Genomic DNA, 20,181 nt, shown 5'->3' on the forward strand with positions numbered 1-20,181 from the left:
TATGCACGCAAAGGGCACATGTCCAAGGGAAACTAAAGCGTTGGAGGCCACAGTCCCATGCACAAAGGAGAGAGCTGCATCTGGACGGGATGGGCTCCATTGCAGCATCTTTCCCAACTGTGGGGTGAGAGAGCACCGCTGCAGCCCCGCAGTTACACTCTTCTGAATGGCTAAGGAGAGGGGTCTGGGAAACAAACGGAGCAGGCATCTACACCTGCCAGGTGGACCACTGCCCTGACTGTTACCCAGCACACAACTGAGGTCTTTGGAACCATACCCAAAATCAAAATTTCAGAGCCAGATGGGATCTCAGTTTAGCTCAGCCCTTTTCCCATTTCAGGGGTGAAAAAACTGAGGCTGGGCAAGAAAAGTGACTGAAAGTTACATAATCTGTTTGACCTACTTTCAGTCCAGTGTTTGTTCTGTCCCAAGTCCTCCTTCCTAGGACTTTTTTAAAAAAATGTTTTATTTTAAAGATGTGGGGTACAATTCAGGGTTAGGTATACAAATGTTCATTATGCAGGTACCCTTGTTGATGAGGTATGCACTCTCCCTCCAGCCCCCCGGCAGATTCCCACCACTGCCAGTCCTGCCCCCCCCAGGCAGTTTCCCACAGCTGCCAATCCTTTTCTTATAGTATTACAATAATTGTTCAAGGTTCGCTTATGAATGAAAACATGTGGTACTCAGTTCTTTGTTTCTGTGATAGATCACTCAGTATTATAGCCTCTAAGTCCATCCAAGTTGCTGTGAAGTACATAATTTTGTCCTTTATGGCTGCGTAATATTCCATCGTATATATGTACCACATTTTTTTAATTCAAGGATTTTTTTAAAAACACATCAAGCCCATGGTGGGCACAGATTATTTTACAAAAATAGACACACATGACATGGCCCACCAGTTCACTTACATCGCTCAGATGCAGCGCATTGAGGCGGGCTCGGGTGAAGTCAGGGTGGTCAGGGATCAGCGTGTATCTGTGCAGGGATTCCGCATCCCCGGATCTATACAGGCGCTGTGGATAAGACAGACTCACGGTAAACGAAACATAGAACTGAACTTGCTCAAACCACAGGGGAAAGCAGCTGACTCCCCTTCCTGCCCCTCCTGCCTGAGTGCCCACCAGTTGGAGTGGACCCCAGTCTTGCCTATGGAGAGTATCCCTCCAGAACTCATCACTTGATGGAGGCTGCCTTTGTGGCCAGGAACAGATGGGGTGGCTGGTTTTAAAGCTCATGTTAAAGATATTCTGCTCCAGTGGGCCCCAAACCAGCATCAGGGTTGGCCACATCTGTGTGTTTTACACAGTATAAGGTGTGTGGCTATTCTGGAGAATCTTTGCCACAGAACATTGGATATGCTTTTTACTAATAACAAAATATAGCCTCAATGCCTGTGTTGTTTAACATTAATAGGAATAATGATGATGATGATAGAAACAATACACATAGCTAGTGAGTCCTTTTTATTATAAAATACCTTCATATATGTCTAAGAAATTAAATTCTCATAGTCCACCTGGGTCCCAGGAAGACACAATTTAGGAACTCAAAGCTAACTGGGCTCGGTGGCTCAGCCTGTAATCCCGCGCCTTGGGAGGCTGAGGTGAGTGGATTGCCTGAGCCCACGGGTTCGCGACCTGCCTAGGCAACTTGGGGAGACCTCATCTCTACAATAAATCAAAAATCAGCCGGGCGTGGTAGCACACGCCTGTAATTGTGGCTACTCGGAAGGCTGAGGCGGAAGTATCACCGGAGCCCAGCTGTCGAGGCTGTGGTGGCCGGGAGCGGCCACTGCACTCCAGTCTGGGCGACAGAGTGAGACTCCAACTCAAAAAAAAAAAAAAAAAAAAAGAACTCAAAGCTTTATTTTGGTTGCTATTTTCTTGATTTAAGAATTACAAGCAATTTTAGTAGAGAGTGTTGAGTCTCATCTATTTTTAGAGATGAAACTATAATATTCTAGTCAATTCCCACATTTAATGTGGACTTGTGCCAACATGAGCTGGTCAGCACAGCATTTGGACTCTCTGTGAGGATGGACCAGGTTTGTCACTATGTGTGCAGGACTGACTCCCTTGACAGTTTCAGGGAAAAAGCACTTACCTTCCTATTCTTTAAAACAGACGCAGTAGAGAGGAAATGGCACTAAATTATGTGGAGACTACAGGCAGAAAGATGCGATGAACATGACTATTCTTTTCTTTTCCAATTTGGTTATATTAAGTTTTTAATGCCATTGTCATCTATCAGCAAGTAAGATGCATTTAATCTAGTGTTTGGTAAAGGATCCTCAATAATCCTTGGTATTATTCTTGTTAGGATTATGACTTAAACAGTAATAAGGAGATTTATTGAGGACTTACTATGTTCCAGGTACTTGCTAAAAGCTTTATGTGCTTTTATTTATTTCATCCTCATTTAGGTCGTTTAATCTTATGGTTCCTATTCCAATCCCCACCACTCTCCACAGGAACCAAGGTTAAAAGAGATTAAGTAACTGACCTGAGATCATCCAGGCAGTAGACAGAGGGTTTACACTCCCATCTGTCCAACTCCTGATCTCTTAGGCACTGATCACTGAGGAGCAGAGCTCTGCCATATGCCCGGATGAGGGGTGCGAAAAGACCCACCTCATTGCAGTGCATGTAGCTGTTCTTCGCATGAACCAGGTCCGGGGAGTCAACTACAGTGGTGAACCCGATACTGTCCGGTTTTCTACGGTATTTGGTCTATAAGAGAAAGACAAAGATTCCCATGAAACACAGTCAGACATCATGCATTTTCCTAGATGCAGTTTTATCCCTTCTTGGCAAGTGCCTAATAACTAAAGGAGGGCATGGAAAGGATTCGGGCTGCCTCTGTGACAAGAAATATGTGACAGGTATTTGCTCTCTTGAAGAAAGAGGCTACAAAAATACCATGGCTTCTCACAATAAAGGAATTCAGTGTAGGGCAGGGCTCATCATCAATGTGATCCTACTTGGAACCTGTCTGAATAAGTTCCATGATTAAGAAACTGAGACCGGGTGTGGCAGATTGTGCCTGTAATTCCAGCACTTTGGGAGGCCGAGGCAAGAGGACTACCCTCAGGCAGCCTAGGGGTTCAATAACAGCCTGGACAACTTGGTGAGGCCTCTTCTCTACAATAAGTAAAAAAAAAGAAAAAAAAAATTAGTCAGGTGTGATGGCTCCACCTATAGTCCCATCTACTTGAGAGGCTGAGGTGGATCACCCGAGCCCCACAGGTTGAGGCAGTGGTAGCTGTGACACTGTGCTCCAGCCTGGGTAATGGAATCAGACTCTAACTTGAAGGAAGGAAGCAAGGAAGGAAGGAGGCAAGGAAGGAAGGAAGGAAGGAAGGAAGGAAGAGGGGAGAGGGAGAAATTGTAGAAGACAGTGTCACTGTTAAGGGAATTCCAGGGCAGGGATCCCTAGCCGTCAGTATAGTGAGGGGTTTAGTCAATTTAACTGTTCTTGTGCAGATTTTAACACCTTCAGAAATCAGATAACGTCTGGACACGACACTGGACACTGTGAGCAAACTCAGGAGGCAGCTGGAAAAATCCTCCTCCACTCAATAAAAATAATGGGCTAGTTTAGATAATAATTGTACATAATGTGTTTTTATTGAGAAATTGAGAACTTTTTGTTGTAGTTGTTGTTGGAGATAGGGTCTCATTCTGTCACCCAGGCTGCAGTGCAGTGGTGTTGATCATAGCTCACTGTAGCCTCGAACTCCTGGGTCTAAGCAATAATCCTGACTCAGTCTCCCAAGTAGGTGGAACTACAGGCATGTGCCTCCATGCTTGACTAACTTTTTAATTTGTTTGTAGAGACAGAGACTTACTATGTTGCCCAGGCTGGTCTCCAACGCCTGACCTCAGGCACTCTTCCCACCTCAGCCTCCCAAAGCACTGGGATTGCCAGTGTGAGGCACCACATTCAGCCTTATTGAGAACTTTCTAATATATCATGCATTTAATTTAGTTCCCCAGCAGTGAATTCATTTGGAGAGAATCTCACTGTGTCTTGGGATTTGGTTGCCAATGAACCCCTCCCCAAACACTGGGAGACAAGAGGCCATGGGGCCCTTTTGGGATCTGCACTCCATAAACAGGTTCCCTTTTTATAAGGAAATGGTAGGTTGCCCTTATCAGTTCTGGTGGGGAGAGTTGATGGCACCTCACTGATGAGTTCTCCAGCCTTCTTTGCGGTCTCTATCTGTGGGGATCTCAGCACCAGCCATCCTATCCCCTTCATGCCGCTCAGGTCTGACTTGTAGCGCAACTGTAGGAGGAAAACCATGAGCTTTTATCAGGAGAGTGTCTCAAACTATTAGGGCATGTCAAGAAGATTCTTGATTTGTAATAGCACTTGTAATAATGCTTTCTCATAACATTCCAACATCTTCATTGGGAGTGCCTTCTGCATGTCATCAAGTCAAACTGTTTGAATTTGTGCATTCCGCCAGGAATTAATTAATGGATCACGTCCATGATACAAGAAGGTCCCATCAGTGAATTGGCAGGATTAGAAGCAGAGTAATGAACTGCAAATATTCGCTTAAAGAAAGCGCTGAGATATATGCTGAAATCTAAGCATCAGCCAGGATTATTTTGTTTCATTCTGTCAGTGAGGCGATTGACCGCCTGTCTAAACAGAAACATTCTACACACAGTTCAGTTGATAAAAAGGCTTGGAGCTCTGGATCTACCCTGTTGTGGCTCAGAGCAAATCACTTTACCAAATGTGACTCAGTTTCTCTCTGTGATACTTGATATTCATAGCAACCCCTCTGTTCTCATAAAAACACCTGCTAATACTCAGGGAAAAGAGCCACTCTTTAAGTTAGATTCTTGTTTCTGTGGTGGTGGTTACAGAGGGGGCAGGAGTCAATTACAGCAGGACTTTAAAAACTGAACTTAGATACAACTGGCTACTAGTGAGCAAATCATTTTTAATCTTTGCATGCCTCAGTTTACCCCCTTCTCCCACTGTTACTCATTTTGATTTACTTATATTTCAAAAACTGGTTAAGTCTTCCTTTCTTTCCTTGTTTGAAAGGCTTAGAACACTAGGTGACAGCATCATTCCTGGGAGAAAAAAATAAATGGTACTTTAAGACAATGGGTCTGATTAGCAGCCTCCTCAGACGTTAAATCTGATTATCCCTTCTTGATCTCCCACCATTACCTACAAGGAGATGGTCGCCTGAATGCTTTTCTTTTTCTCTTTATGGAAATTAGGCATTTTTAAAGGTGGAAAAAGCCTCTCTCAGGAAATCTAAAATTTGGATCTAATCGAAGTTGATGGCATTTCTCTAATTTAGAGATAAGCTCTGCTGTAACGCAAAATATCACTCCAGAAATCAGCCTCTTGGCCTTTTTAGTTTTCTTTCATTTCAGGATTCACAGCATCCCTCACAGCTGGTCTCAAAGAGGGTCCGTTTCTGATCTACTGTCTGCTGGTTAATGCCCCTGTGCAAATTCAACTCTGCTTTCCAACTGGTGAAGGGAGACATCACTCAGGCTCGGGAGCAGGTTTCAAAACCCCATGTCAGGGAGATTGCTTTTTATACCACGATCTTTCAGTCTACACCGGCAAAGCTTTTGCCTTGCACTCTGATAAAGAACAGAGAAAATTGGATAAATTTCTAAGTTGGAGAGAATAATCCTACAGGGCCTCTTCACAGCCGGGCCTTGCTCCTTTCATAAGCGAGATGAAGTGGGGAGCGCTCTTTCAACTCGCCTTTTGTTGAGCTGAACAGTACGATCCCAGGTAAGTCAGAAAGCAAGATGCAGGTTCCCCAAAGATCTGACTGTGCCTCCGACTCTCTTATAAATGGATTGTCTATTGATATCTCAGCTCCCAGCCCAGCTTTGACTATTCATGCAGACCCTAAAAACAACACACCTGCCCCAGACTTCATGATGAAAGAGAGGAAGAAAGGAGGGGAGTGTGGAAGCATCCACTACCCCAAGATGGTTTTGAAGAAGGATTCTGAGATAATAAGAGACTTTCTAATCTGCCCGGCTGAATCTGGCTTCCACAAATGGCAGCCTCGCTCTTTTCCCTCTCACACACTAAGGTCAGGGAGCCACCTTAGATTCTCACCTGGGGTGTCCCACCCGGCACCCCCATTTTGCAGCGTGAGCTGCAGCTTCAAGTCCCTGAGTTCTCATGCAGGAGAAACCAGGTAAACAACTGTGCCCAGAAGAGGTCTGGGGGAAGGGATATCTTTGTCATATTAATAAGAAACATTATCATCACTACCTTGTCGGGTAGGGCTTGCTTTATACTTCTTGTCTCATCTAGCTCTCATGCTGTCCTGCAAAGGAGGGGTTATGTTCAGGCATAGAACAATTCTGGTGTTCAAATGACTATTCAGACTCTCCACGGGACCAGTGGGACGAGCCCCATTGGTGGTAGTTAAGGGAACAGACGCAGGAGCCAGAGTACCTGGGTTCGTAGTCCAACTACCCAGGGAAGCCAAAGAGACTGAAACAGGAGCCGAGGGACAAGAGTCAGAAGCCTCACTTTGCCTCTTACAAGTTGTATGGTCTCGAGCAAGTCATTTCCCTGCCAACTGTGACTTTGGGCAAGCTACTTAGATTATTGGTGCCTCCTTATCTCCTCTATAAAATAGGATTCATATTAGTGCCTACCTATTAGGCACTAGTATGCCTATTACTGTCTATTAAAAGAGATTGTCTGCACAAAGTATTTACAGTAGTGTTTGGCCCATGGTAAAAGTTTCGTAAATGCTAGCTATTGTTATTGTTGTTGTTATTTCTGATGGGGTAACTGAAAGCCCAGAGAACTTAAGGAGTCTATCTGAGGTCACACAGCTGTGAAGGATGGGGCTGAGACTAGCCCCATGACAGCTCCTGTGCGTGCCTTGTAGGACTCCCTACAGCCCAGGTATGAGGCCATGGAGAGTGTTTGAAGTAGCAGACTTGAAAAGCACTGAAGAGGCTATAGAACTAATACTAGTTGTTATGATGGACATTGCCTGGGCCAGGGTGTGCCTCTCAGGACGTGGGCAGGATGTGGGCACAGCCCCAGGGGTGGGCATCTGTTGTCTCAGCCAAAGCTTTCTTTCTAACCTGGGGGATGGGGGGTGGGGAGGTGTGAGGGCAGGAGAAGCAGCTGAAGGCAGGAGCTGTTCAACTGAGCTAACGCCTGTTAAGCATTTGTTTCCTTATCTACATAATAGGACCCCAAAATTGGATTTTTTATAATGACTTCAACAAAGTTGAAGTCTCAGAACCAACCCAACATTGGTCATAGTCTCTGGCAATCCAGACTCCCAAATTAACCACTTTATTGTTTAAAACCAACACATGCCACATAATATGGTAATTTACAATTTAAGCAATAACTTCTTAGCATTCAAAAATTTAATACATATCCTGCTTTTAAAATGTCAGTATAAGACTGCCAACTACCATTTCTTGAGAAGAACTCTCCTTTTTAGATTATAGTCTCTCTGGTTTTTTTTTTTTAGTGTTAAAATATCCTTTCTTTCCAGAAATAATGGTGACATACACAGTAGCTTGAGGTAGTGTATAGTTTTTATCTTTTTCCTTACTTAGTAAAATAAAACCTGACATTATGCTGATCCAACCATTTAAAAAAGCATGTTTCCATGAATCCCAAAAGTCTGAGATCATGTATCAAATTGAACCTTTCTGCTTTTCTGATGGAGAGACAGGTCTAGAAAGGGAAGGGATTGTTCAAGGACACACAGGCCATAAACTGGGCTGCCAACACACACATCTTCTGACTCCCGGCTCTGCCTCCCTTCCCTCTCCCAGGCCTCCTGATTTGCCCCAGGGGCCTGTCCTGTTCCAGAAGGTTTTTCTTCTCCCAAGAAATAGGCCATGGATAAGAGGGTCCCTGGTTGGGCATCAGAGAGTCATGCAATAAACAGTCCTTGGTGGGGGGGGTGCGCCTCAGGATCACCGAGGAAAGACTTTGTAAGCAGAACATGGGCTGGCACTTCAGTAACGAAATCCCCTGTGTGGGACCCAGATGAGTTCACTCCACTCTTCACTCTATCTGATGGTGAACAATGTGATATTGTAGCTCTAGCAAATTATAATTAATAACACTGATAATTAAATTCATTCAATAACGAAATAGGTAATCATCAATTACACATCTTAGTACTCTACTAATTGCCACATATAATTACGCAAAGAGTAGTTAGTGCCCCGAAGGCAACCAGATTTGGGAGCGTTGGTGTAGGGAACATCTTAAACCAGTTAAAACTTATTCTGGTGTTTCTATGGCCGGGGCGTCATGCCAAGTGTTTTATTTAGACCAGTTCTTCACCGAGAGCTAGATTCTCCATGGGAGTAATTTTACCTCCTGGAGACATTTGGCAATATTTCAGAGCATTTTTTGGTTGTCACACTGGGGGATGCTAAGTGTACCTAGAGGATAGAGAAGAGGGATGTTGCTAAATATCCCACAATACACAGGACAGGCCCCCACAACAATGAATTATCCTACCTAAAATGTCAAAGGTGTAGAAGCTGAGTTACCTTGCTATAGATGATATCTATAGATGATAGGTCATGTTCTAGAACAAGAGCACCCTCCTTCTAGGGTGCTGTGGGGGTCTAGAAAAAAAAAGGGGAAGCATAATGCCTGCCACACCATGCATTCTGCCACACTGTGCCACAATGCCATTGTCATTGTTACCATGCTCCCACATCCTGTGTCATCGCTACCATATCTCAGGCTTGGAGAGGACATGGGCTTGTTTGAATTTATCCAGTTAGTAATAGGAGATGAAGCTCAGAAATCTGACTCCAGAACCTCCCACCATGATGTGGGAGGAGCTGGTGGTTCCCCAGCCTGCTTGGTGCTTTTACTCAGGAAGAACCGCTTGTTCTGGGCCTCAAGATCTACACCTGTGTGTGAGGGGCATGACTCCCCTGCTCTAAGCTCCCTCCGGGAGAAAAGGATGGTGAATAGTGTGGGTTCTGGAGCCAGCCCTGCCTTGGCACCTGCCATGTGACCTTATCCCTAAGACAAGAGTGACACTGTTCCCACCTCACAGTAGCAAGGCTAGAAGTAAAGTAAGTAGTCAGCGAGTGTCGGCGATGGCTGCATTACTCTCGTCGCATCATCACCACTGTCCTGCCTGTGCATGACCTAGCCACTGTCCTCTCTCTGACCCCATCCCCTGTGACATTATCCCCATTCACTCACTCGCTTCATTCTGACCTCAAACATGCCAAGGTCGCTCTGGTCCAGGTCCTTGGCCTTTGAACTTGCCATTCTGCTCACCTGGAATACTCTATCCCCTTTTCTCTTTTCCTGTAAGCTTCTGCTCAAATATCACCTTTCCAATAAGAACTACCCTGGTGTCCTATTTTCAATGGAACATGTACACACACACACACACACACACACACACACACGCTCAACTCTCCTTCCTCACTTCGCTGCTTATTTGTCACCATAGGACATACTATATAATATGTCCCTCTGACATACTATATATTTTACTTATTTATCATGGTTTTTCTCCCTCCCTTATTATAGAAGTTTCATGAGCATAGGATTTTTTAAAAAACTCTTTTGTTGATGTTGTATTCCCAGGACCTAGAACATAGTGGGTGCTAATAACTACTTGCTGAATGATTGAATAAAGCTTTCAACCTAGATGACATAGAATGAGCACATCGTTTGGGGCAGGGGACAGGGAATGGACACAGGGAGGGTACAAAAGGCTAAGGAAGAAGCTGACATTTACACTCAGGTTTAGTGGGAGGAAGAAAGTTGGAACCGTTTGCACTCCACAGGGTCCTCCTACCTCACTCTGCAGGGCATGGGCTTTCTTGGCCCAGGTCATCCTTAAGTCCTCAGGCAGTGCTGTGAACTCATGGCATTGTGTCCTGTAGTCATGGTCGCTGGCCAGGGCCTGGGCCTTCCTGGCATGGACCAGGTGCACCATGTCCATGGGCAGGTGGTATTGGGCCTGGCGGCTGGCCGCTTCCCTCCTGTACTGATGCTCGCTTTGCAGCTGGCCCATGCGCCGGCAGTGCTGGAGCCGGGGGTCGTCACTGACACTCCGAGCTCCAATGAGCTTTCCCCGCTCCTTCACAAAGTCATGTCTGTAGAGAAACTGGAAGGGAGGACCTGCCGGTCAAATTCTGTCTGCTCATTTTCACTGCAGACTCTAGAAAAATCACCCGTTCATACTCTAGGAGGTGATGATTACAAGAAAAACCACAGTGAGGTTGGCCTGAGAGAATACCTTCCTCCCTGGGGGATGGACAATTAAAACATAGCTCCATTCTTTCTATCTAATTAAAATCAGATCATCAGAACCAAAGGAAGGGCCCCACTCCCCTTACATGTCCTAGGGCCCAAAGGAATTTATCAAAAAAGGTAAAAGAGAAACTTGCGCTTCATCCATGTGCACTTGGCAGAACATTAAACCCAAAAGACAGGGTCCATTTATTTGAAGTTCACATTTTCTGTGATTTGTTTGTGGGAAAGAGAAAGTCACCTTCATGTCCCAAAGCCATGGACGTTATCAACATAGTGGCTGGAACACAGCTGGCAAATCCTAACACCAATGCATTCAACTACAGAGAGCCAAGAGGGAGCCGTAAGGTTGTATTGCAATTTCTATCGAGAGTTCTCTTTCTAATTCAGGGTGGAGTCAGAAAACAGGCCATTTGTGCATTACAAGGGGACTGTGGCCTAGACGGTACAGTTAGAAATAAATTGTCATCTCCTTCCTGCTGGAGACCTTTGCCTGAATTTAGCTTCAGATTAACAAAGGCTTTTTTTCCCTCCCTCTGTCAGAGAATCTCATTCATAACTAATATATTCTGCAGGTGACATCCTGTCTCCCCTGGTTATAGATTTGCTTTAATTCAGGAAAATCAGCCATAGACATTGTTTTACATGAAGTTAACAGAAATTAGGCAAGATGGAAGGTCATATCATTCAACTCACATCACTGGCTATATCTCCAGAGGCCCGGGCAGCCTGGAAGGGGAGCGCCTCTATTGTCAGCTTGTAGCCTTGAGCATGAAGATTATGCCAAGACTCCTTGTATTTTGCCTAAAGTGGGAACACATGTAAACCTTCTTTAAAAAAAAAATTACACGAATCAACGAGCAAAGGCTACCCGCTTTCATTTGTAATACAGTGTTCTAGAATCGATTTCTAGTTTGTGGAGAAAATCTCATTAGCACACACCCTTGTTGTAGACTCTGAATACGTGTTTGTACTCACATTTGTGAGAAGGTATATTTAGCATGGGCATCTAAAAATACACATTTTAAAAAGAGTCTGTGAATGTCAGAAAGGTCACTGTTAGATAATTTCACAGATGCAGACATACATGGCTTTGGAGCAAGCTTGAAGTTAAGCAGCGAGAAAGGCTTACATCACTCAGATTGGCTGCATTCATCTTTGCTCGGACAAACTCAGGCAGGCCCAAGGTCATTGTGTACTGGTGTCTTGCATCTTCTCCAGCTGCTTTATAGAGGCGCTAGGCCAAAAATAAATAAATAAATAAATAATAGTAATAGTAAAGCAAGAAGATAAGTGCTACGGGTTTATGCAATGCTAGAAGTCCCACGTTAGCAACTGGGAAACATAGTAGTAAAAGACCTCCGTGTCATGGATACGCACTTGGTCTTAGGGAAGATTGATTTTCTTTTCTTTTATTTCATTCCCTTCCCTCCCCTCCCCTCCCCTTCCTTCCTTTTTTCTCTCTTCCTCCCTCTTTCCGTCTCTCCTTCCCCTTCCTCTCTCTCTCGAAGTTAAAGTCTCACTCTGTTGCCCAGGCTGGAGTGGAGTGGCATGACATAGCTCACTACAGCCTTGATCTCCTGGGCACGGATTATCCTCCCTCCTTAGGTTCCTGAGTAGCTGAGACTAAAGGTATATGCCATGGCTGGCTAATTTTTTGATTTTTTTTAGAGATGAGGTCTTGCTAAGCTGCCCAGGCTGGTCTCAAACTCCTGAGCTCAAGCAATCCTCCCGCCTTGGCCTTCCAAAGTGCTGGGATTACAGGCGTGAGCCACCATGCCCGGCCTATGTTTTTTCAATAAAGACAGTCTTTCGTGAGTCAAATTGAGTGATATAGGAATATGTAAGGAATTGTGATGTGCTTTGCTAAATAAGGCCAAGGAAAGAAGAATAAGTTTAAGGATACTATCGGGGTTCCTCATATTGTAGGGTTTTTCCTTGAGGATGCAACATAAAGACAATACTACGATATAGGAAATTTAGGAGAAGCTTTGCTTGGTGGAAGGGGGGTCCCCAAACCCTGGTCTACATCCTTTACTAAAGCCCTGGGATTCTTTTCCATTGGTGAACTCATGTCAATGCTGCACTGGGTGACTTCATCTGATACAAAACAGACAACCATTCTTATAATTAGAAATACGTCTATGGTTGCTGAGTTCTTCAAGACCAGGTGCCATCAAAAAAGGCATGGTTATTCCACAGCACCCAGCTACCAAATTAGGCTGCAAAGCAATTTTAGCAACTTAAAATTGATACTATTACTATGCAAGATCATGAATTCCATTCCTTTGGACTCTCTAATCCCAAGCTACTGTTTCTTATTTCTTGACTTGGGGTGAGTGGGAACTAACAGTATAAATAGCCAAATCTCAATGGACTTAAAAGACAGTCAGAAAGAGAATCTTAAAAACTAAAGATAATTCAGCTGGGTGCAGTGGCTCATGCCTGTAATCCCGACACTTTCGGAGGCTCAGGTAGAAAGGTTGCTTGAGCCCAGGAGTTCGAGACCAGTCTGGGCAATGTAGCTAGATTTTGTCTCTACAAAAAAAAAAAAAAAATCAGACAATAAACTGGGCATGGTGACATGCTCCTGTAGTCCCAGGCTGAGGTGGAAGATCACCTGAACCCAGGAGGTCGAGGCTGTAGTAAGCCATGATCGTGCCACTGCATTCTAGTCTGGGCAACCAAGTGAGGCCCCGACACACACACACACACACACACACATTCTCTCTCTCTCTCTCTCTCTCTCTCTCTCACACACACACACACACACACACACACACACACACACATATACACGAACTGGAATGATGAGTTTCTGGAATGAGATTACTTCCTCTGAACCTCTCCTCTGGGAGGTATATTAAAGTGTGAATCGGGTAAATGATGGGTGAGAAGAGGAGGAGTAGAGAATTGAGAAGCCTGACAAACACCTGACTGTAGAACTGTCCATGGGTTACCATGAGGTCATCAGAATGACAATATTAACTTGTTTAGCCAATATTTGCCCAGATAGAACAAATGAATTATAGACCAGTACTCAGACTTGAATGTGCAGAAGAGTTATCTGAGTATCTTGATGAATGACCGTTTGGATAGATCTGAGTTTGGGCATTGCCAGCATGCTCCTGGGAGATGCTAATGTAGCTGGTCTGTGACTGCACTTGAGGAGCCAACTGTCGACTCACCCAGATTTCCAGCAGGGCCTTTTTCCCCTTTGGAAAATGTGCAGGCTTTGTATAATGATGCTCTTTTCTCCACACAAACCCCCATAATCTTTTCCCACCTTCACACCACACACATTCACACATATTTTCGACAACCTAGCAGTTTTTTAAAAGCTCGTTCCAAAGCCATCAGGAGATTTTACCTCGTTCGTAATCTGGTTGCTGAATTTTGCATGAAGGAGGTTGGGAGTGTCTGTCACAGATGTGTACTTGAATGACTGGGGTTGCTGCCGATATTTACTCTGAATTCACACACAAGAGGGGGAGAAGAAGACCCCGTAAGGTGCAAAAACCAGAAGAGAACTACTTCTTTAAGTATTAGTCATAAAGCCTCATTTTGCAAAGGCTGCCAGTCTGTCACTCTGGAATCCAGTTCGTCACCTGTTCTTGTGACACCAGAACTCACGGGGAAGAGGAAGCAGAGAAGACAAGATGAACTGAATCAGATCCTTCCCCATGGGAAAGGGAGATCCAGTTCTTTGTCATGAATGTGAACATGATGGTTTAAATTTGTGGTTTGCTCCTGATCTTTGCTTGCCAGAGACCTCAGACTTGGGAGTGCATCACAAACAACTCTGCAACTTAAAAAAAATACATGCCTGTACCCCACCACAGGAGGCTGGGATTCGGTCAATAGTCAGTGAGGCCCAGGCCACTGTATTTGTTTAAGCTCCAAAGAGGTTTCTGATGTACCATGAGGTTTAAAAACCACTTGCTTTAGAGATTTCACTGGAAAAGCAAAGCACAAAGTTAAATCTAAACTCCCACAGTGAGCAAACTGCAAGCTCATCCGAACACCTTCCACTTCCAGTGCCTGGTTATGCCCTCCTGTCCTTGTATCTGCCATAAATGAAAGTTCTGCCATCCTTTCAGGAGTAAGCAAGATTCCCCAGGAGTTTGGAAAGCTTACAATGCTAAGACTTCTGTAATTTTTTTTTTTTTTGAGTTGGAGTCTCACTCCGTCGCCCAGACTGGAGTGCAGTGGCCGCTCCCAGCCACCGCAGCCTCGACCTTCTGGGCTCCGGCAATCCTTCCGCCTCAGCCTTCCAAGTAGCCGGAATTACAGGCATGAGCTACCACGCCCGGCTGATTTTTTGATTTATTGTAGAGATGAAGTCTCGCTGCCCAGGCGGGTCTCGAACCCGCGGGCTCAGGCGATGCACTCACCTCAGCCTCCCAAAGGCGCGGGATTACAGGCTGAGCCACCGAGCCCGGCACATCTGTGTTTTTATTAAGAAATTTTTACCAAGCTTATAGTAACCAGTTTATATACAGATGCCAGAAAAGCCGAATGCTTAGATTAGCGCTAATCTTCACAAAAACTAAACGAGGGAATGTGAGTATATCCATTTGCCTCGTTAGATGTTGAGGCTCAGAGAGGGCAGGTCACTGACTTGAGGTCACACAGCAAGTGAGTGCTGGCTTGGAATTTCAATCTCTAGCTGTTAGTCTTCCAAGGCTGTTCTTCTGTTTGCATTGTCTCATGGGGCCACTTTTCAAAGAGAAAGGAAAAGTACATCTTGTGGGACCGTGAATAATTCTTATATGTTAATAAAGGAACCAGCTGAATATCCTCAAAGCTGTCTTACATAGCCTGCAGTCTGAATGGAGAATCTGGCAAGAATAGAATCCAGCCCAGAGGTTAGGCAGTGACTCACTACCGCTGACAGTTTAACACCCAACTGGCCTTAGCAGTAAAAGACAAACTAAGTGTGGACACCCGGTACCTGCGTCCCCAGTTACCTCACTGATGAGCTCAGATGCTTTCTTCCTCCCTTCAATCTCTAACGCGCCCGGAATGATACACGCAACGCCTCGCATAAAATTCAGGTCTGACCGGTACAAATTCTACAAGGAACAACATAAAGAATCAAATGAGGAAGCAAAGAGAAACCAGAGGTCTCATGACACAGCATCTGACAGCGTCATAATCAGAACTCAAGGCCGAAGTGGTCCCTCCAGATATATTATACTCAGTCAATGCACAAATGCTTCTTAGTAAATGATCACGGGAGGGAAAAGACGTCGGTCAGAAGAAAATAATTCTGCTGTCACTTGTCTCTGAGTAGCTGTTAAAGAGACGCTAGACAAATTTTTATTTTATGTGGGCTATCAAAAAATAAACGCAGGAGCGGATTGTGGTTAGAAAGCCAGTCGTCTCGGGGCAAATGTGGAAATGGTCTATGGGTCTTCTGAAACAAAACCCAGCAGCAGCAGGTGGCATTAATTAATCATGGCTTAAGAAAAGAACTAATACATGAATCCAAAATAATCTGGCAAAGGCCTGTCTGTGTGGGTGGGGGTGAGTGTATGTACCTGAGTGATTCAGGCTGACAGTTTAAAGAGTCCCCAAATTCACTCCCCTTCAGCCAGCGAGGCACCTCCTGGGTGCCTCTAATCGCTATCACAACCAGAGGCAGGGCAAGCGAGGGCCCCAGCTCCAAGTGACAAGCGGGCCGAGAGGAGCATGGCAGCTCCCTCGTTCCTACAGCTGCTCTCGGGTTCCTGACAGTTTATGTCATTCAGTAAATGCTGTACACAGGTGGAAAATCCAAACAGACGACACATACCCAGATCTGAGTGCCGCACGACTCGCAGGCACTGCTAGACCAGGAAAGAGGTTCTGTGCGGTGTTTTCTTTTCCTACACTGGCCAGTTACCTGTGAATTTCACGGCATGGAAACCCAGCAAGCTGGGAAATAAGGTGAACACCAAACTGGGTGCTGCTGCCTCTGGGAAGAACATACTGTGTCTCCTTGGGAGTGAGGAAATCCTCCCATACTTCCTGATCCTCCCGGGCCTCCCAGCCATCAGGAGTTAGAAACGCATGTCATAGCTGAATTTCTAACCCAACCTAACCCTGCTCCTCTTTAAGAAAGAAAAAGGCCTGAAGACAGAAGTTCCCCTCTTGCCTACATTAGCTAAAGCTGATAGGATCCAAAATAGCAGCTCACTCGACCTCTGAAGAACCTCTGACCTCGTTATAATATGCTTCCCATACAAAATGACATACCCCTCAGCATCCATGACAGGAAACATCAGATGGAAAAGGGGTAAAAAAAACTGGGAACATGATCCGAATTCTGGGAAATCTCTGCCCATTCACAGAAAAGAAATGAATATTCCTCCCCTCACTTTTAGTGTTCAACCCCTTTATTTAAAAAAAAATCCTATATGCTAACCCCCTCACCTCCCACCCGGTAAGAAGTTCATTTGTGAACCATGTTTTTGCTTCTACATTCTACAGCTATGGAATAAAAGCCTGAGTTGCTGGGGGTGGGGGGTGGGGCAGAGAAGAAAAGAAATGCATGTCAGAGGAGCATGAAGACTCCTTGAAAGGACTCAGTAAGAGTCTCTGGAGCCCTGGTTTCCTGGTCCTCCCTGCAACACTCTCCTTCCCCTGAAGGTTCCAGCAGATCTTAGCCCCCTCAGGAGAGGAGTGGCACAGGAGTGCATAGAACACCACAAGTAATCCTCTGTGCAACTTGAGACTAGAGGCAATACCTAGGTAAATCTTGAACATATAAAACCATGAACCTTGAGGGCATCTCAAGATTGACCTCAGGTTCAAATCCCAGCACTCCCATTTCTCATGTGCGGTCGTGTGATCTTGGGCAAGCTATTTAATTTATTTCCACCTTGCTGTAATTTCTCTGCAAAATAGAAATCGATACTATCAATATGGGGTTATTGTGAAAATTAAAGGATATCTAGCATAAAATACAATGCTTAGGATGCAGCAAAAATACTCCGTAGATGGTGGCTGTTATAGTTAGATTTGTGTAACTGTGCTTCAGGGCCGTGCAGGAACTCTCAGACTGTGTTTCAAAAGAGGACCCAGGTTTACGATTCCTATCCACTGGAGGCTTCACTGAGCCAACAGGAGCCTGCAGGTCACCGTCTCATGGCCAAATCCAAGAAGAGAAGGGCCCCGAGAGACAGGCCAGGTCTTCTTACCTCGCTCTGCAATTTGTGAGCTTTCTTGGCACAGCTCAGCCTCAGGTCTTCTGCCAAGGAAGTGTACTGGGGCAGTGGATGTTTGTAGTCCTGGTCACTGGCCAGGGTCTGAGCCTTCTTGGCATGCACCAGGGCAGCCATGTCCAACGGCAGATGGAACTGTGCTTTTGAGTGTTCAAAGCCTTTCTTGTAATTCACCTAGAGGGGCAGAAAGATAACAGCAGCTATTTCAAAGCCACTGTTTTGCAGCGGGACCTTCAGCAAGAGCAACTGCAATGTAGTTGTCCCTCGGGGGTTGTTCCTGGCAGAACTAGGCTCCTTTCTTGCAGGGACTGGCCTAGTAAGCAGGAATCATGTCCAGGTCCTCCACCACTCACCATCCTCAGCTCCTGGAGGTCACTGATCTAGATGATGAAGGCCCATGGTTCCCCATTTGGGGAAAATACAGAAGTTTGAGGAACAGATATAATGTCAGTGATTCCCTTGCTCAAGTCCTTAGATCTTCTCATTTTCCAGAGGCCAGAAGATGCATGGCTCCCCACCCACCATATTTTTTCCCCGTCACCCATTAAAGTTCAGACACCAGGGATTCTCCTCTCACACTAGTTTAGGAAGTTTCTTCAAAGCATTAGACTTGGGCAGTGAGGTAGATGCTTGGAGAGCCAGGACTTGGGGTTGGGCCTTCTTCGTCCAGATCGGTGACCTCCAGAAGCTGGAAATGGAGAGTGGTGGAGGGCCTGGAGATGAGCCCTGCTTATTAGGCCAGTCCCTGCAAGAGAGGAGCTTGGTCCTGCCAGGAACATCCTCTAGGCCTACCTGGAACAATTGCACTGCAGTTATTCTCTCTGATGGTCCCACTGCAAATAGTGCCATTGAAATAGCCCCAGAATCCCCATCCTGAGAGAGGAAGGGGGAGATCTATTCCAGACCACCAGCTCCACTACAGTCCTGGAGGAGCCATGTTTAAAGGTCTGAGAAACTCACTCTTGGCATTCTTGGGAATCAGATACGGAATTACTGCCTCTTCTTTCTCCTTCTTTGTCCTTCCATTGCCTTCCCATTGCTTCAGCCACCTCTCCCTCATCTCCCACTTCCACTTTCACTCATCCTTCCCTCACTCCTAGCCTAAGGCCAAGGACAATTCTCGTCCAACACCATACTCAGCAATTCAGGACAAAAAGGGGGAAAAATGTTAGAAATGGGGAAACTGAGACAGAAAACAAAATGGCAGAGAACATATGAATCTATGGAAAGAGTGTAGAGGTTGAGCTGGTTCCAGGGCCTAGCTCTGCCCCTATCTAACTGATATTCAGCAAGGGATTGAATCACTCAGAGTCTCAATTTCCTGATCAGAAAATGAGGTTGAACAACGAGATAGAGTCCCTGGAGATCGTCTGACAGTTAAATGAGATATTGCATCTAAAAGTGCTCGTCCTCAGTAAATTGCTAGATACAGATTTCATCAATGACATTAGCCAACACATATGTGCCAGGAGACAGCAGCTATGCACATGTCCCAACCACTAGAGGATCACAATCAACAGCAGGAGGGTGGTGGCAAACACAGATGCCTGCAGGGGCCAGGCAGGCAGCAACAATAAGCAAAGCACAAGTGAGGAGGGTGGTGGCTGCAGGACCAGGAGAGCATAGAACTTCCTCAATGGAGCTGTTGGGACTCCACTTCAACCACATGTAGCCTTCAGGAAGCCAAGTCTAGTTCCTGGTCAGAAGCCTAAAACTTGTATTTAAATTTTTTTCGTTTTTAAGGGTCTGCAGTTAATTCACTCTGCAGACCAAACATAACCACTCTGGAGGCCACAGCCAGCCCCCAGGCCCTCATTTGCAGCCTCTGGTCAAAATCATAGAATGGCCAGCTCAGAAGGGAATTAGGGGTCAGTTAGCTCAGCACCTCCTTTTTTACAGAGGAAGAAGCTGAAGCCCAGAGGGACTAGTGATTTAACAGTGCCACATAGCAAGTTAGCGAACCACATAACCAATATCCACATCCAGAAAGACAAATGATGTTAGTTTGCTGTGCCGTGAGCATCGTCAGGTTGGGGGCTCCCCCCGGCTCCCAGCGCATCTCCCCCCACTTACATCACTCTGTAGCGAGGTCGCATGCACTGAATGTGCAAGGCTGATATCATCTTCCAAGCTCCGGGAGCCAAGCATCTGTCCTTTCATTTTCTCAAATGCCTCTTTGTATTTGTACTAAAGAGGAAGAGAGCGGGAGAGAGTAACAGCTCGGGGACAAGGGACACAGAATGGAAGAGGTGGGTATTGGGTGAAAATGTTTTGTTCTTTTGACAGTAACTGGGTGAGTTAAAAGAAAATGCGCAGGAGTCGTCAAAAGGTCTATTCTTTCATATGCAAGACTCCCAATGACTAAAGGGCTGGGAAATGAAATGGCAGGATGAGGTAGCACGTGGGCGGCCTGCGCTGGAAGAAGCTGGGTGCATTGTTAGCAGTCTCTGCACGTGGACTTGGTTTATGAGCACCTTGGTGGAGGGTGCATTTCATCTGCCCAGGGGCTGTGTTTACAGTCCAGCATTTGGCTTTGTACCCCAGGCTAGGGAATTTTTTGTTGTGAAATGTGTTCTTTCTTGCTGGTCATTATCTGATTGCCCTAACGCAGCCAGTTCGGAGAGGAGAGGACGGTATCCACAGGCAAAAGAAGGTGAGAGTCAGGGGCAAAAAGCAGTGA

At 45.6% G+C, this 20,181-nt stretch overlaps 1 protein-coding gene across 4 annotated transcripts in view; it reads right to left on the bottom strand.

The window, feature by feature from the left end:
• Window positions 1-20,181, bottom strand: part of NRAP (nebulin related anchoring protein) — a 78,880-nt gene that overhangs the window by 6,232 nt on the left and 52,467 nt on the right. For all 4 annotated transcript variants that reach the window (XM_008051143.2, XM_008051142.1, XM_021709143.1 and 1 more), the window contains 10 exons: window positions 19,575-19,688; window positions 17,478-17,675; window positions 15,264-15,368; window positions 13,664-13,762; window positions 11,426-11,530; window positions 10,990-11,097; window positions 9,836-10,147; window positions 4,189-4,293; window positions 2,637-2,735; window positions 915-1,019 (listed from right to left, as the gene is read on the bottom strand). In XM_008051143.2, the coding sequence (XP_008049334.1) occupies window positions 915-1,019; window positions 2,637-2,735; window positions 4,189-4,293; window positions 9,836-10,147; window positions 10,990-11,097; window positions 11,426-11,530; window positions 13,664-13,762; window positions 15,264-15,368; window positions 17,478-17,675; window positions 19,575-19,688 (1,350 nt within the window). The remainder of the gene's footprint in view (window positions 1-914; window positions 1,020-2,636; window positions 2,736-4,188; window positions 4,294-9,835; window positions 10,148-10,989; window positions 11,098-11,425; window positions 11,531-13,663; window positions 13,763-15,263; window positions 15,369-17,477; window positions 17,676-19,574; window positions 19,689-20,181) is intronic.

Source organism: Carlito syrichta, unplaced genomic scaffold (genome assembly GCF_000164805.1).
Source record: "Carlito syrichta isolate Samal-C Ts95f unplaced genomic scaffold, Tarsius_syrichta-2.0.1 Scaffold167470, whole genome shotgun sequence".
Taxonomy (NCBI): Eukaryota; Metazoa; Chordata; class Mammalia; order Primates; family Tarsiidae; genus Carlito; species Carlito syrichta.